Genomic DNA, 16,759 nt, shown 5'->3' on the forward strand with positions numbered 1-16,759 from the left:
ACAGGGTGCACCCCACTCGTCTTTCATTCTGGTCTGAACTGCTAAGAATGTGGATAACAAATATTAAAACATGTAAGTAGCTTTCTAGCAGATTACTTTGGGGCATCAGCGGGGGTTTAAGAATTAAATCTCACACAACAGATCAAAACAGTATGTTAATTAGCGTTTGGTTTTGCAGGACACTGAACTTAGCTGCAATGTTCAATCAAAGGTCTGAAACTTTAAAATGTATAAGAAATCTGACCAGCTGAACAGACTAAGTCACAGTTGGTATCCCTTTTTTCCAAACATTGATCCCTAAACCTGACCAGAAAGATAGCTATGGATCAAATAACGGTTGGATAATATATCAAATAACTTTAAAAGAACAATGAACATGAGCAAATACTTTCAGGATCCACTTTAGGTCAATTTTAATATCAATTAAGGAGAAGGGGAAAAAAATAAAAAATTGCCTTCAAGGAGATATTAACTGAGCAGAAAATTTCCCTAATGACTTACAGCAGTGGGCTTCAACGTTTTTCAGGCCAGGGACCCCCAAACTGATGGAGAGTTGGAGCAGGGACCCCCCTACTATTTATATGGCATACAATTGTGTTTTATATTTAACGGGGCCTAGTGCCGTGTATAAATATAGCTACTCTGTTATTGTACTAAGCTATTCAAATAATACACAGGTTAATATATTCATGTTTTTATTTTAAACATGTGCAAGGTACAGGGTGGCCGTGCCACTGCCATTTATAAACAAACATCTTGCATACAACACTGAGCTATTCAAATAATCCACAGATTTTAACTTTAAACATGCATGTAGATGGGACAATGAATCCTCAAACCATCTGTGGATGGCACACGTTTGCACACAATTTGAGGAAAAACTTTTTGAAAAAAAAAAAAAAAAAAATTCTTTTTTTTCTTTTTAAATCGTCTAATCAACCAAAGATTTCGCGACCCCCCTGCAGTACCTCCACGGACCCCCTGTTGAAGACCTCTGATTACAGGTTAATTTGAACAATATCTTTGAATTGCCTTGAGATGACATTTGTTGTGATTTGGTGCTATATAAATAACATTGAATTGACTTGAATTAAATTACCATCAGAAGTAAATGAAGATATTCTTCAAACATTCCTAGGAAGAAGCTAGAAACATCAGCGTATCCTTTGCAGAAGTCTTTTCAGCATCTAAAAGGGGGTGTGTCAGGGTGATCCCAAAATATAAAGTGAATTCAAAGTAAATCCGCACATATTCATTAACACCTTTATTGCTCTTCTAACAGAAATAGTGCAAAACAGCAATATGATGAAAAATAAAAAGCAAAGACATCTCATGTTTTGTCTGTCTCTTTTTTTTGCCTTTTCTTTTTTGGGGGAAAAAAATAAAAAATCTACTATATACACTTGATATTGTGTTAGTTCACCTTGTGTTTACTTTGAAATTAAGCCACAAAAAACAAACAATCACTTTTTACTTATTTATTGATTGATTCCATTCTTGAAATTACTGCATTTTCTACAGAAATATATGAATTAAGTTAACTTCATCCTGGTACAGAAGTGCAATAACTGTAATTCTCAGCACGTGGATGCAGCTTTGTCTGTTCTGTGAATGAAGAGCAGTCTGCGGATGACATATGTGGAGCTTCTGTGAACATATTATCCAACTTGAAAATAAATAGAAAACAAACAATTATACAAAGGACATCTGAGGCAGGCGAAATGACACCGACAGTTTTAACAGATCTGTGAACCCCAGGATAAACAATAAACCTCCAAAATCATCTGAGAGCTCCATCTCATTGTGTTATCAATGTACATCTTTTTGTCTTCTTAGGCTGTTCTGGCATCAGAGCGCAACCCTAAAAATTCACGCACTTGCAAAGCATTCAAGTTTGAACGTCTACGAGTTGCATTAGTCTCGTCTCTAAAAGATAACACTCGATGTGCACTGATGGGAATAAAGGACTTTTCTCAGCTCTGTGGAATGAAGAACTGCAGCGGAGCTCATCTTGATGTTTACTTCCTTCTGCCGCCACCGCCGTTGGCCAGAATCATCACCAGCCTCATGAAAATGTTCAGTGTGTCCATGTAAATCCCCATACACCTGTAGGATTAATCCTCACATGAGACGGGCACATCATACGTTAACCAACAGTGCTCTGTAGGAAAAACAAATTGGAATTCCTAGAGTGACTTACGCATTAATGGGGTCAAATTTCTCCACACCGTAGAGTGGGTAGGTCTCAGCCTTCTTGATAACCTTCTGTGTGTCATACAGGAGGAACATGCTGAACAGGACAAGTCCTCCGTACACAGCAACCGAGTACAGTCCTGCTCCGAATGCTGAGGAGGGCGGCAGGAACATCGACCCTGAGAAGGAGAGAACGCTTTTGCATGAGACTCACAATTACAGATTCTGTATGCAGTGAGCATATCTATTTACATTAACAGTTGTTCTAATTGTCTTGACAATCATTACTTTAATGTAAAAAAAAAAGAAGAAAATTGAGTCACCACAGCAACGACAGTAGCGAGTGCCAGATTTCTGCCCACAGTTGTAACCAAATTAAGCATCTTATAATTTTGTCGAACTACATTTTATGTCATCCTTCCCAGCTTTTGATATTGATGTTCTGGACAGGAGTGTTCATCCATTTTTTATTTGATTAAAACCATATTTGTGTCAAGGTGTGGAGGGCCAGCAACTGTATCGAGATCATCATATGTTAAGTTAAACTATGACAACCCCCCCAAAAAAACCCAACATATTGTCCTTACCCTAACTGGCAGAAAGCTATCAGACAGTCTTGTTACAGTTAAAATTCTCTTAATCCACTTCACCTGAATCTACCAGATAAAGGTAGATAAAGGTAGTCTACAGCTAAGTGTAGAAACATTCTATATCAAGAAAGGGATTAAGCTTTGCTTCATGTTCCAATGATTAAATGTAGCTGTATATTCAGATGAATTCATACATAATAAGAACATTCCGTTCCTGTCATGACTAACCGTTTCATTTGCATAAATCCTCTGGTTTGGATTTGTGAAAAACACTTTCAGTGTGATTTACTTGCATATTTCGTGATAAGGAGTGAAGTGAGTTTTTCATATATCTTAAATCAAGCAGCCCCCCCCTTTAAACCCTGACATTTTCTTTCATGTGAAAACACAAATGAGATGAACTGACTTTGTGCAGAGACTGCTAACTCCCAAACATCAGGTACTTAAACTTGTAAATGAGCCATTCAATATGTTCAATTTACTAATAGTTGTATAAACTTTAAACCTTATTCAAGACACTGAATCTGTTTTAGTATTTTTGTCACCTACCCTGTTTTTTTTTTTGCATTCCTTTTTGGTTATAAATCACAAATAAAAGAAATAAGTTAAAAAAAATGACATCATGACAAGGGGTGTAGCTACATACCAACAAACACCTACAGTATGTCAGATGTGTTCCTATAGAACCCAGAACAGACCCAGCCTTGGAGAAGGAGCTAAAATTGTTATAGGAACTGAGGGCCGTAGTCCCGAGGAACTGCAAAAGGTTCCTACTACAGTGGGAGTGCGCCTATACACTACCACCAACACACAACACATGGGGCTGCAATTCTGCTTCTACAGGATGCCAAACTCACACAGATATATCAACAAATCGCCCATTTCTGTTTTTAATCAACAAGGCTACATTTGTCATCGATGGCATAATTTCTGGGAGAAACTTCAAGCCTCAATTCAGGGTTTCATCTGAAATTACCCCTCCAACTCAACACACGCTTAAGAGTTTCAGTTCATGTGTCCCCTCACTACTACCATTTATTATTATACTACTATAGGTTTATTAACTGAAATTGAATTATACTAACCAAGAGAGGAGGCAAACACCACTCCAAAGCCAACAGCCAAAGGCCCTCCCATGTTGAGGAACTTCTCGCTTGGGGCACACATGGCCACAGTGGACAGGCCTCCCACAATGCCTGCGGTGTACCAGGCAGCCCTCATCATCAGAGGTCCTCCCAGGAGAGTTAGTGGAGCGATAACCGCGCCCATCACACCTTATCAGTGAATAAAACAAAAAGACAACAGTAAGTCAACTGCAAAACATTCAATGACAAAATAAACTGGTGCAACAAGTGAACAGTTGAAGTTTAACAGACAACGCCAGCCACGACACATGACTGCCCTCTAATGTTCAACCCATGCAACTGCAATAGCAGAAGTGACAGAGCTGTGTGAGACGAGGCGTTAAGGCCATTACAAACCTCCGTGGAGCATCCAAGCGAGGTGTTTGGGCATTGGGCTGTGCTCATATGAGATGGACCTAACCAACATCCCTGCACCAATCATTGCTGCAAAAGTTGCTCCAATTGCCTGGATTGAGAAAAAAAAATAAAAAATTCATCAGAATAAATCCATCTAAAAACATCAAAGTAGAGACATCCACTAACCAGCGACATGGTTTATAGGCCTTCACTTTAACTTTAATAAATGGAGCAATGAACCAAAGCTTAAAAAAAAAAAAAAACACAACAACTAACAAACAAACAGAAGAAAGAAAAATCATCTGAGTAGTAAAGCTCACCAGCCAAGAACCTCTCATCATCAGACCCATAAGTGCCGGGGTCCTGCTCACAGCTACAGCTGACAGAGCCGTCAGTCCAACACTGCCTGCAAAGTACATGTAGGTGGAGTGGATCCTGTCCTTCACATACTGAGGCCAGATCCTATAAAGACATGAAAAAGAAGCCTTTAGATGTTAGGAAACAAATTTTGAACTGATCTGGGGTTCAGATTCAAATCAAAGAGCTGTAGATAGAAAAACCTGTTACTCACATTGATTTCTCGATGGCACCGATCTCATTGGACATGCCAAGTCCATAGTAGCATAGGGCTCCTAAGCCGACGGCAGCACCTCCAGCCAGAAACATCCTCCCCATGCTGTCAACTTTCGACAGAGAACAAATAATATTACGCATGCTCTTTATTTTTTAGATTATACCACATCATACCAGTTATTGAAAAAAAAAAAGAGTGCAAAAGACAAGTACGCCTCTCAGTTTTGATACAGCACAGTCGTTATTAAGTTTAACATTTCAGAAGGCTTTGAACCATGTGAGCTCATTATATTTTTGCAAACTATGGTCTGTTTGAAAGAAAAAAGGCTGGCATAAAACTCCAAGTACAGAAGACGTTAACAATGAGTAAAACTATGAAAGGAAAAAGTGTAGCGAACTCAGTGTGGAATAAGAGATCCTGCACATTTTGTGACTCATAGACAAGTTTACATAGATGGGCAGAGGCTTCATGAGCCAGGAAATGATAATCACCCCAATCACAAATCGGCCTTTGGTAACATTCACACCCTAGCGCCCACTATACCAACATGTCAAATCAGGTCTAATCAGCTAAAGGACCTTGAAATACAAGGGAGGGTCTGAGTCCCAGGACTGTGACCACATGCTCATTCCAATCTAAACCATTGTAAATCACTATTCCTCAACACAATCTCTACCTCCCACTGGGAGTGGAGACTGTGGAGACTTTGCAGACATCCCTGCGTATCTCACTTTTTTTTTTATTCCAAAAAGGGATCCTTCTCTTTAGGTCCCATTTTCATCAGTGCTATTGAAACTACAGTAAATGTGGTTACCATCATTGTACAAGTCATTTATGGTTTTTATTGAGTTCTAGAGTTTAATTTTGACACAACTTACAAGATTGCATTGATTGCATCTTAACATGGTGTATGACAACATGCATTTTTATTGATTCGTAAACATAAATTTAGAGGCACGATTCTCGATTGTAAAGGTATTTCAGCCTCTTCACCGCAAAGGAATCAGTAGCTAGAACTATTTAGGTTTATTTTGCTTTCAATATCAATATCTAAGACTTGATGACTTGCTTTACATTCATTTTTTTTAATATATTTCAATTTAACACTTGAAATAAAATTTGAACCGTATCATTGCGTCTTTCAGACAAAGACAATAAATTAAATAAATGTAATTTAAAGCTGCCGTCTGCAACTTTTTTTAGTCATATTAGCTTGAACTGTCATGGGATTCTGGAAGTAGAATATTAAATAGGCTGTTTAGGAAAAATCCCGAAATCTGTAGCTCCCTCTGAAGCCTGTAATCATGCTTGCAAAAATTGAGCGCTCCCGGCTGTTTTTAACCAATCACGTTAGGGTGGAGGAATCGCTACCTGTCAATCACAGCTTGTGCACACGCTGCTGAGCGCGAGTCTGCCCCAGCTTGTGTGCGCGCACACTGGTGTGAACTCACGTGCACAACCTCGTCCACAGAGTGGGAGGGGTTTGGAGCTTGGTAGAGGTTGGGGGAGGGACCTGAAAGTTGTATCAGTTCGAATTTTCCGACTTTAGACTCGCAATTTTGAAAACCTGCCGACGGCAGCTTTAATGATGAGTATTCTACAAAAGTATCAAAGCATTTACTTTTGATGGCCGTATCTGTTGCTGGTTCAAAAGCTGCTTCTTTCAGCTGTTCCCTGGTGGTCTTTGCACGCCGGAATCCAAATCTGGCCTTAGAGGAGTAACCCTGGTGAAAGAAGAACAAAGCTCAAGTAAGGCTGAAAATGTTGATCAAGAGCTTTAAATGATAGAAATTACCACTGAGAGCAATCGGGAATGGTGCAACCTGTGTTTGGCTGCTGTCACCCGTCAAGACTACTCAGTGGATATGTGTGTATGGCACTTTACAATTCAAATATTCAGCTGACAACATTTTTAAAAAGACATTTTTCACTGATATTACAGAAGGCCAAAATGATAGGGATGCTAAGAAGTCACCAAAATGGTATAAAATAGACCAAAAGTGGACACCATAGCACATGCTTCCCAGTATCTTATACACTAAAGTACTATTATTGTGTTGCCAGTTAACTAAGATTGCTCTAGGTTAGAAGATACAATAATTTTGAGTCTCCACAGCTTCATTCATCATGACTGCAATGCCTTTATAACATCAAAATCTGTATTAGTCTATTTTATCCTAATTTCAACTGGCATCGGTTCATAGAAAATGTATAAAGGCAACAATCACTGACAACATTTAAAGTGCAAACAGATTAAATCTAAGAATGTTAATTATGTAAACGGGATAAAGTATGAAGCAAGTTCGATGCATCCTTCGGCTCAACCAAAGTCCTGGACAGGAACACAGTGACTGCATGCAACATTCGGACCACTAAAAATCAGAATCCCATCAGAGGAAAAAAATAACTTTTTAGCTACACGATACAACAAGAAAACAGAAACAGTTCCCATTTTCAAAAAAAATAATATTACAAGAGTAGTTTGCCCACGGCCCTCCCCACTGCCAATCTTATCATGACCATTCCCCCTTAGGAGAAGAGCAACTGTGATGATCCATTAATCAGAGGCAGATCGTAGCTTTGTATCCCGTGTTTAGTGTATTGAGTCCAGCTGTACAGCATTTAAGTTAAAGAAAGGACACCTCACATTCAAAACAAAAATATGACACGGACAAATACCACAGCATCTCAATACGAATTTTTCCAGTGTTGTGTAGTCTATCCCCCTTACAGAAAAGTGAGTTCAGCAACCAGAAGAGACAGATAAAACATTAGAGAGCCACGCTTACCAGCCTGGACACAAACATTACAGTACCTGCTGTGGTCTGAGCAGAGGTGGAGTGACCCTCAGGGTGGGTGCTCTCAGGGCGGAAGAGCCCTGTGACAACACAGGACGGAGCCCGGCGAGCGGGAGACTCCTCAGGCATGTCAGCCTTGCCACTAACATGTTCACAGTATTTTATTTAGCAGTATAAAACTGAAAATGAAAAAAAAATGTCAGCACAGAAACGATTATGCGCTTTTGTAATGTCATGTCTGCGCCTAAATCGTTAACAAACATACATTTGTTGTTCCGACAAAAACCTCAAGTTAAAGTAAGTTACAAAAGCACTGGACAACTTAAAAGTACTCCAACAACAAGACTGGTTGTAAATAAATAGTGAAGTCGGGGCATATCACGTTATTTAACTCGTTGGGTTAGCTAACGTTTAGCTACGTAAAGACGTTTTATATGTCTCCGAGATCTGCCAGTGATACAGCATTCAGACCAACTAAATAAATGATCAATTGACAATAAAATATAACTGCTAACTTAAAGGTTTTTAGCAATAAATCAACGGTGCTTACCGAGAACAGTGGTAGACGATCACCTTTCTGGAAAGAAGTGCGCAAGTTTCTGACGCAATTGTTTTGCAACCTTCGAATGGACCTTCTTGAACGTTCTCAATTTGTGCGTCATCATTAAGCGACATCCTGGGAATTGTAGTTCCAAGTTTGCGAGCGTTTTCGAAAATTTCGTGTTCGAAAAATTGAATCGAGATGCAAATAAGAAATCAACATAAAAAACAAAACCCAGCCCTTTTTCTTTTCTTTTCTTTTTTAAATGACAGTATCCGACAAATGAAGTCCTCAAAAATGGACTTATAGGCTACACCAAAACATTTTTAATACAGTGTATAAAAAAAGAACTTTGTAATTCATGGTCTAGTTTTCTGTTTCAAATGATCATTAAATCATATATATCCTATTATTTTTGTAAACTCCCTCTCAATAATAATAAGAATTATTATCATTACCTCAGATGACTTAGTCAAATAGCCTACATGTGGGGAGGTAAGAAACAAATACAAGGCATGAATACACAGAGCACCTTAGTTACAAAACATATTAGATTACATTACATTACATTCGATTACATTAGATTAGATTCCCCTTGATTGTCCCACAATGAGGAAATTCACATTGTTACAGCAGCAAGAAAGATAAAGACAAAAAACAATAGAACACATAACAGCAGGTGGTATCAACAATTAACGTCAAGTGAATTATATTATAGAATTAATTCAGTATCTTATCTGGGTCGTGGGGGTGGGAGCGTGGGGTGCAGCCTGTTACACCTATATTATATTATAGTGACATTTCAACGGTGTCTGTTGAAAAGTACAGACGCAGATTGAACCTTTGTCCACTAGGTGGAGCACTCGTCCTTTTGTAAACGCTAAATCAATGACAACCATAACCTCAAATTGGCCCTTAAACAACTTTATCTCATGGAAGTTTCAGACCAAAACCCCTATATTTACCCAAACATTGTAAACTTTGTTGTATGTGAGTAAAGTATTCTTTGTTGGCAGTAAACAGAAGGTCTCTGTTGGGTCGTGCCAGGAAGCCTCCTGCCTTAAGCTCCGCTCCTCAGGACCAAAGTTTCCCATGTGATTCAATGAGTCAGTACAGTTGGACAAACTTGTCACTTCACCGGACAGCCTGACCTGTAGCCTTCTCAACATGACTCCAGCTGATCCATATGCTTTAATAAATAAAACTAGTCCAGCATCTTCTTTTGGACTGATTTTTTTTTTTTTTTTTTTTTTTTCACACAAGTGAGGTCGTTTTGAGGAAGTAATGGATTTTTTCCCGGGAGTCGCACTTTCAGGCGAGGCTGAACAAGTGGATGAAAAGCGGGACGCAGACACCGCAGCTCATCATAATGGTTTGTATAGAGCGGAGAATGTTCTTTATATATTTGAATGATAGTTTAGGAATAGGCTACCTTAAACCTGTACTTTAATACAAAAACGACCCCAGAGAGTCTTAAAGTCACTACAAATGAGACACCTGTGACTTCCCTTTTGCGTCAAGACGACGTCCTTATAATATGTCATCGTGCGCTATAAATGCAGCACGTCTTCCAGAGACGAAAGCACTTCTGTTTTAAGAGAAGTTAGGTTCCCTGCAGATTTTGGTTTAACTGCCTCCTGCTTTTGATTTCGCATGTCCAAGACATCTCAAGGTGCGATTTGATAATCAAACATGATCCATTCGCAGTCTTATTAATTTCACCTGCTTCCTGCATATCATCTTCTAATGTTGTGGATGTAAATTCTGGAAGGAGGGGTGTGATGTGTTGTTTCCTTAAATTTACACAAAGGTCTTACCTTACTCATAATCACTTATGGACGCGCTCAACCCTTCCCCACAACCATAAGACTGCTAAGTAAACGTTCAACGTTTCTATCACACGCTCATTAATTACAAGTAATACATAACTTTCTTAAATATAGACATGTTGAACTGGACTTGTTCAACTGCCGGTTACCACAACAACCACAGCAACAGCAACCAGTTAGCGGACTCACTCACCCCAATGAAGACCACGAGAAAACTTTCCAAACACACGGATAATTAAACACTGCCCACCTTGTTTTCCTTTAGGGGGTGGCCAAGGTGCAGACTTGATGTCGTCAAGATGCTAATGCTGAAGGTAAATTTAGAAAGTATGTGAATGAAAACCCCCGATGTGATGAGCCAGTCAAAACTATTTAATGTTTTAAGTATCTTGATATCTTTACGTATACCTGTCAGAAAACGGTATTGCTTCATTTTCAGTGAACCATCCTTCATAATACCTCAATTGTTGTTGGGTTTTTTTCTCTATATAAAATCTAATTTAAAAAAGACACTAGTTGGCTTAATCACAGTTGTCAAGTGATTACAGTGGAGTTCAATGGCAGCAATGCACAATGTTTCCACAATGATCTGATATAACCACATACATCACATAGATAATTGTCATACTTTACCATAATTTGCGAAACGATTTAGTAATTCCTAGTCTGCTTCTTTTCGGAGAACATGTAATTATCTCAACTATTGTAACTGTACTTCAGAGAGACTTTCAAAACCATCCATTTATCTGTTGAACAATGAAAACATGAATGGCACATCTACTCTTATCCATAGCGTACTCTTTCAAGACAGTCTCATGCCATGTGGGCTCGGGTGGCTGGTATTTAATTTGTCTTCACATAAGATTTACATTAAATAAGAGGTAGCTATTAAAAGCATTTGTAACAAGATGATAAATGGTGCAGTGGCGGTTTTGTTATGAGCAGATGATCAAATGTGTCATATGCCTCAGTGGTTTGTGAATATTCACGAATGTCAGCTCATGTGGGCTTTTTTTTTCATGCAGCAGATGCAATAAGCTGAGATAATTGGTGTACACCTAATTTATTATATAAATGACAAAACATCAGATTACTTATTTTCTTGATGAATTGTTAAGGTGGAATGTTTTCATTTTTTTACTTTATATCAAATATGGGGAGAAGTACACACTGAGTCCTGCAGGACTATAGAGTTGTAGCTGTCTACTCATGTCTCAAATGTCAAGCCAAATATATTTTTGCAATAATTTCTTTGGGTAAAGTCATTTTAGAAAATAGACTGCAGTGCAAATGCACTGTACTATCTATCATTGTAGATGTACTCAGATCTCTTGTATTCTTTTGATGCAGTCTGCTATCTGACCAGTTCTACATGACTTGTAACATCCCAGGGCTTTAGTTACTAACTGTATGACGTGTGAATGACCTAGCAGTTTACGTTTTGGCCATCTCACCCCAAAAGGGGGTTCAGAGTCACTCCCATGTAAAGAGGCCTTTGTGGTTGTGGCATGCGGCAGGGTGGTGCAAGAAAGAGCTGACTTTTCTTTCCCGTGAAAACGCAGGAACAGGAAACAGGAACAAGAGACACGTCTCAGTACACAGGCTTCACCTTTTCATTACACACCATTCCACGTCAACAGTGCTCTACTGGAGCTGGAAACCTCCTGTACCCACTCAGAGAATTTCGCATGCAGTGTCCAACCATTCCTTGTGTTTAGACTGCAGTCATTTGGACCTGTCTGTGCTCCAAACTGGCCCAGGACAGAGGTTGCAACAGGATGTGAGAAGGGGACCTCCGCTCGTGTAACGCAGAAACTCAAAGACATCCAGACTCATCAGAATTCAGAACAATAATGGTCCTGGCTTCATACACAGGGTTGATTGCTTTGTGTCAAACAGTCTAGAGTACCTCTAGAGGAAAGAGTGGGATGTTGCATTTGTCTCTGCTGATTGACAGCAGCAGTTTCTTGATTTCTTTGGGTACATTTTTTCTGAGTTGAGGCTGTCTCATTAACTCAAGCTGTGCTATTAAGCTATTCACTGGCAGGCAAGGTAGGCAGGATTATGCTAAACTCTGAAGATTAGTCAGGGATCTAAGTCAAGCTGCTATTATCTTCAAAGTGAACTAATATTAATCTTTCAGGAATGTGCAAGATTTTCACAAATAGGTGCCATTAAATCCACCCTTATCTTCATTTGACTAGTGCCGGCCCTCTACAGAGTTGTAAAAGCACTGAATGGCCCCCAGGCTGAGAACTCTACAATTTATGGCTCTGTGACAAGCTGGCTTTCCCCTTCAGTTGCAGGCACAGTTATACCGTCCAGCATTTGTACATGTGTCAGTCTAACTCTCTGTTTTAGAGAGACAAGAGCAGCCTGTGTACCCCCCCCCCCCCCCCCCAGTGTTGACGAGGAGGAGCAGCTGGCATTTTGGACATCAGTCTGCTCTGCCGCCTACATCTGCGGGGGGTAGAGTATCACTCTAAGCCAGACAACTTGAGAGTTTTTTGGCAAGCAGCTTTGCAGTTGTGGGATTACAGTTTAATTGGTAAGATTGTGCTTGATTGCAGCCTGTCCTTCATATTTCACTGTGCCCTCATAGTTGTTTTCCTGCTCGTTTTTAAAAGAAACTTTTAGACAGACTGTCTCGTAAATACAGTGTCTCTATGTGCTCCAGCCCCCAGTCTGGCATGGTGGGTGGGCATGTTCCTGAAATGCACTGGTGCACTTAAAGATAACAAGGACTTCCTCATGGCAAGGACTAGCTTAGATTCCTGAGTAACACACTCAAGTTATTTTCTCTCCTAATCTTCTTATATAGGATATTTTTGTCCATAATCAAATGTTTCAATATTATATTTGCAGAAAAAGTTTCTGAGCTGCTTTGCACACATAATAAATTGGGGAAGCAAGAGTCTTGAAAAGAGGATGAGACATGTGTAACCACCTCTCTGACTCAGCATCACAGTGCAGTTTTATCCATCGATATAACGCTTATGTTCCACTCCCCCACAACTTCCCTCTTTTCATGGTTGAAACAAATAGAGTGTTCTTACAAAGGGAACCAAGACAGAGCAGTTGCTCACAGCTATCTCAAAATGTGTAACTGACAGGTTGATGTTCATTTCATTTTACAGGATGAAACAATAACGGGAATTCAAATAACGGAAAGCCTCTTTAAGACTGAAGTCCTGCAAGATTGACAGAACCTATTAGGAAGCAGTCTGTAAAAACATATCCAGACACAGCCGCATCCAAGAATGAGGATCAAATACACAATACCCATCGTCTTCTTTGTTGCCCTTGTTATCATTGAGAAAGAAAACAAGATCATCTCAAGGTAAGTCCATTTCACTTCCAGCACTTTTAGTTTATTTCAACAAAACGCTATGAGCAACATACAACATCTGTGTCAGGTTTTGAATTGGTCAACTTTTAAAGACAACATAACTATGGTTCTTCTCACACTTTTAGGGTGTCAGATAAACTCGCCTTAAAGCAGACCCCCCAGACCCCGCTACAGCCCAGTGGTTTCTCCCACTTACTGCAGAAACAAAATGTTTCCATACCCTCACTCAGCAAGGACTTCATGCTGATGAAACGTCGTCTGGAGAACTACAGCGTGCACAAGAAGGTGAAGAAAATGGGCCGGAAACACATTCTCCTGTTAGCCACCACCAGGACAGGCTCCTCGTTTGTAGGCGAGTTTTTCAACCAGCAAGGTGGCAACATGTTTTATGTGTTTGAGCCACTGTGGCACGTGGAAAAAATGTTGACCCTGGAGACTGGAGGCACCAATGCTACAGCAGCCGCCAAGGCATACCGTGACGTGCTCCAGCAGCTTTTCCTGTGTGACTTTTCCCTGCTGGAAAGCTTCATCGACCCCCTCCCTGTGGACCACATCACCACAGCCCTCTTCCGCAGGGAGTCCAGCAGTTCTTTGTGTGAGGAATCCATCTGTAGTCCTGTCATCAAAGGGGTCTTTGAGCGCTATCATTGCAGGACCAGACGCTGTGGGCCCCTAAACCTGACCATGGCGTCTGCATCCTGTCTCCAAAAGGAACACAGGGTTATCAAATCTGTAAGGGTGCGCCAACTGGAGAATCTCCGTCCTCTAGCTGAGGACCCACGGCTTGACATCAAATTCATTCAGCTGGTTCGGGATCCTCGGGCTGTGCTGGCTTCACGAATGGTGGCCTTTGCAGCCAAATACAAGAACTGGAAGGAGTGGGCCATGGGTGGGGATGTGCCCATTGATGATGATGAGGTGAAAAAGCTGAAAGGTAACTGCGACAACATCAGGCTGTCTGCTGAGGTCGGCCTCAGACAACCACCATGGCTGCGTGGTCGTTACATGCTGGTGCGGTATGAGGACATCGCTCGTTTCCCAATGAGGAAAGCAACAGAGATGTACAAGTTTTCTGGAATCCCCTTCACTCCTCAGGTGAAATCCTGGATTCTGAAGAACACTCAGGCTTCTAAACAGACCAGTGGCGTTTACTCAACGCAGAAAAACTCCTCTGAACAAGTAGAGAAATGGAGGTTCAGTCTACCATTCAAGATAGCCCAGGTTGTGCAGAGAGTTTGTGGGCCAACACTGAAGCTCTTTGGGTACAAATTTGTAAGCAGTGAAAAGATGCTGACAGACAAGTCTATTAGTCTGATTGAGGACAAAATATTTAACTTTTTATAGACTTTAACAAAGATTAACTCCAAATAAAAATACAGGAAAAGACAAATCGTCCTCTGCAATGGATCATATTTATTGGAATCTTTAATCTTAATACATATATATATAATTATATATTATATATATATAATTTTAGATTTTTTTTTCTAAGTGTGCTATTTAAAGATTTTTTACTATTTAAAAGTGTTTGATGAGGATTATTTGATTTTTTATCTAGCTGGACATGCAATTAAGGCTATCGAAGCAAGAGTGGAATTGCAATATATTAATAGCACAATCAAAACAGTAAGATGTCTGTATGTTTGCACTGCACACTGTTTTTTTTTTTTCATCATGCCAGGAATACAGAACTGTTTGCTCATCAAAAAGCCTGTTCCATTTTTAATTTCTGAAATTCAGATTATGATGGCCATGATTTAAATGGATTACAACTGGATAACAGTTGAATTGGATTGACTGGGATTATAATTGCATTGAACTGGACTGTATCCTTAAATTGCATTGAGACGACTTCTGTTGTGAATCGGTGCAATATATATATAAACTAAAATTAAATTTAAGGTCTAAGAGGGGATACTTGTGGGTTTATGATACAATGATCTGTTCACAATACCACAGGAACCTTGATTAGATATTTTTTGTCAAGCAGCGCCTGCATTAGAAACATAAGCTACTTTTGTACCAAAGAAACTTAACCAAAAAATACGAATTGTTTTGTATGACAATGCTCATGTCTGGAAGAGGAAATACCAGTCTCTTGCCAGGTGATTGCTTTTTCATGAAATTAAGAAGTAATGTCCCATGCAAGTGTATTTATTTGTATCTCTTACGACTCCAGGTCTGAATGTGCTGCAAAGGTTCAGTTCTTTCCCCCTCTTCAAGGATAGCTTTTGTCACGCTTACACTGTACTGTTGAATATACATGTTTGTAATTTGGCCAAACGCTGCTTGAATTTGTCTTGAGAACTGTAAGGATTCATCAAGTAAAACAGATGTTTGTACTGCTACTGTAGACTAACATTCCAACTGCAGCTGGTTTGCAGGATTGTGCAAGGTTTGTCAACAGGACTCTGTCTGTTGACACAAGTTTTTGGCTGGTGATGATAAAAGACCCCGATATTACGGCCAGCCAGACGGCTTTGCTGACGTTGAATTTTTTGGTCTTTTGGCATTTTATTTGTTGCAATAAATCTACTTTTACATTAAATGTGAAACATCTCTTTTTTGAGGATCAGACTTTTGACATGGAAATACTGCATCCACAACTGGAAAAACTCCTTGAAATATCTGAGGTAGTCCTATAGATGTTAGAGTTAAACATATTAAACAGAGCACAACTAATTTTGTTATATTGTTTTACACAACAGAGGTCAAATAATGATATCCTAACTGGTAAAAATATGCAGTAACTCCAAGTAAGACATGCACAAGCAGTGTAAAATACAAGACTCACTATACTTCTCTCAGCCCTTACTGGGCCTGCTTTTAAGTACACATTTTGTTTGACCATGTTCAATGTAAAGTCTGATGCATCCATTTTTAGGCACAGTAGTGCTTTGTTCACCATGGTCATTTGGTCAGTAAACAGCAATAAACAGAATTTGAAATTTTGATCTAATGTTACAATTTGAAGACCAGTTGAAGGTGCAACATGTATGTATTGTTGATAAAAAAAAAAATAGAACAAGAAACGGCATGATGAAGTTATTGGAACTTTATGTATCACATATTCATGTATGAATTGCTTTTGTAAACAGAGGCTTGGTCCTTGCAGAAAGCTAATATAGCGTAATTAAACCATCAGATCATTACGAATTATGGTTGCTGGATCATTTCTATGCTGTGGCTGGTTTGTGCAATGCTAAAAATGAATGCTAATGTGCCAAAATTGAATACAGTCAGGCTTAGAAAAAAACAGAAACAAAAGCTAACCCCTTCAAGAGAATTTTTTAAAATATTACATAATGCATATTTGAAGCTATAATTTGTTGTGAAGGAAGCATAAAAGTGTACCACAGATGTTAGCCTTGTGGTGAGACAAAAGGTTAGTGTTACCATTGAAC

At 39.5% G+C, this 16,759-nt stretch overlaps 2 protein-coding genes across 4 annotated transcripts; one reads left to right on the top strand and one right to left on the bottom strand.

Moving 5' to 3' along the window:
- Positions 1-1,463: 1,463 nt before the first annotated feature.
- ghitm (growth hormone inducible transmembrane protein) lies at positions 1,464-8,275 on the bottom strand. Its single transcript, XM_075457668.1, has 9 exons — positions 8,187-8,275; positions 7,654-7,815; positions 6,460-6,562; positions 4,836-4,947; positions 4,585-4,726; positions 4,265-4,373; positions 3,869-4,057; positions 2,201-2,372; positions 1,464-2,106 (listed from the first exon to the last, which is right to left on the bottom strand). The coding sequence occupies exons 2-9, from the start codon at positions 7,783-7,785 to the stop codon at positions 2,019-2,021; spliced, it is 1,047 nt and encodes a 348-aa protein (XP_075313783.1). The 5' UTR covers positions 7,786-7,815; positions 8,187-8,275; the 3' UTR covers positions 1,464-2,018.
- Positions 8,276-9,308: 1,033 nt separating this feature from the next.
- Positions 9,309-15,874, top strand: chst3b (carbohydrate (chondroitin 6) sulfotransferase 3b). 3 transcript variants are annotated; one of them, XM_075457379.1, is made up of 4 exons: positions 9,309-9,549; positions 10,272-10,320; positions 13,144-13,346; positions 13,481-15,874. In XM_075457379.1, exons 3-4 carry the CDS (start codon positions 13,267-13,269, stop codon positions 14,697-14,699), a joined length of 1,299 nt encoding a protein of 432 aa, XP_075313494.1. In that variant the 5' UTR covers positions 9,309-9,549; positions 10,272-10,320; positions 13,144-13,266; the 3' UTR covers positions 14,700-15,874. The 3 variants fall into 3 exon arrangements, with proteins under 3 accessions (XP_075313494.1, XP_075313495.1, XP_075313496.1); XM_075457380.1 differs by lacking the exon at positions 10,272-10,320; XM_075457381.1 differs by lacking the exons at positions 9,309-9,549; positions 10,272-10,320 and having other exon boundaries at positions 13,076-13,346.
- Positions 15,875-16,759: the final 885 nt, after the last annotated feature.

This window comes from Odontesthes bonariensis, chromosome 23 (assembly GCF_027942865.1).
Source record: "Odontesthes bonariensis isolate fOdoBon6 chromosome 23, fOdoBon6.hap1, whole genome shotgun sequence".
NCBI lineage: Eukaryota > Metazoa > Chordata > Actinopteri > Atheriniformes > Atherinopsidae > Odontesthes > Odontesthes bonariensis.

Coding starts and splice junctions, on each gene's coding strand:
- ghitm (XM_075457668.1), bottom strand. CDS start 7,785: ATGTTAGTGGCAAGGCTGACATGCCTGAGGAGTCTCCCGCTCGCCGGG. Junction 4,058..4,264: donor CGCTTGGATGCTCCACGGAG/GTTTGTAATGGC, acceptor TTCACTGATAAG/GTGTGATGGGCGCGGTTATC. Junction 2,373..3,868: donor GGTGTTTGCCTCCTCTCTTG/GTTAGTATAATT, acceptor TCTCCTTCTCAG/GGTCGATGTTCCTGCCGCCC.
- chst3b (XM_075457379.1), top strand. CDS start 13,267: ATGAGGATCAAATACACAATACCCATCGTCTTCTTTGTTGCCCTTGTT. Junction 13,347..13,480: donor GAAAACAAGATCATCTCAAG/GTAAGTCCATTT, acceptor TCACACTTTTAG/GGTGTCAGATAAACTCGCCT.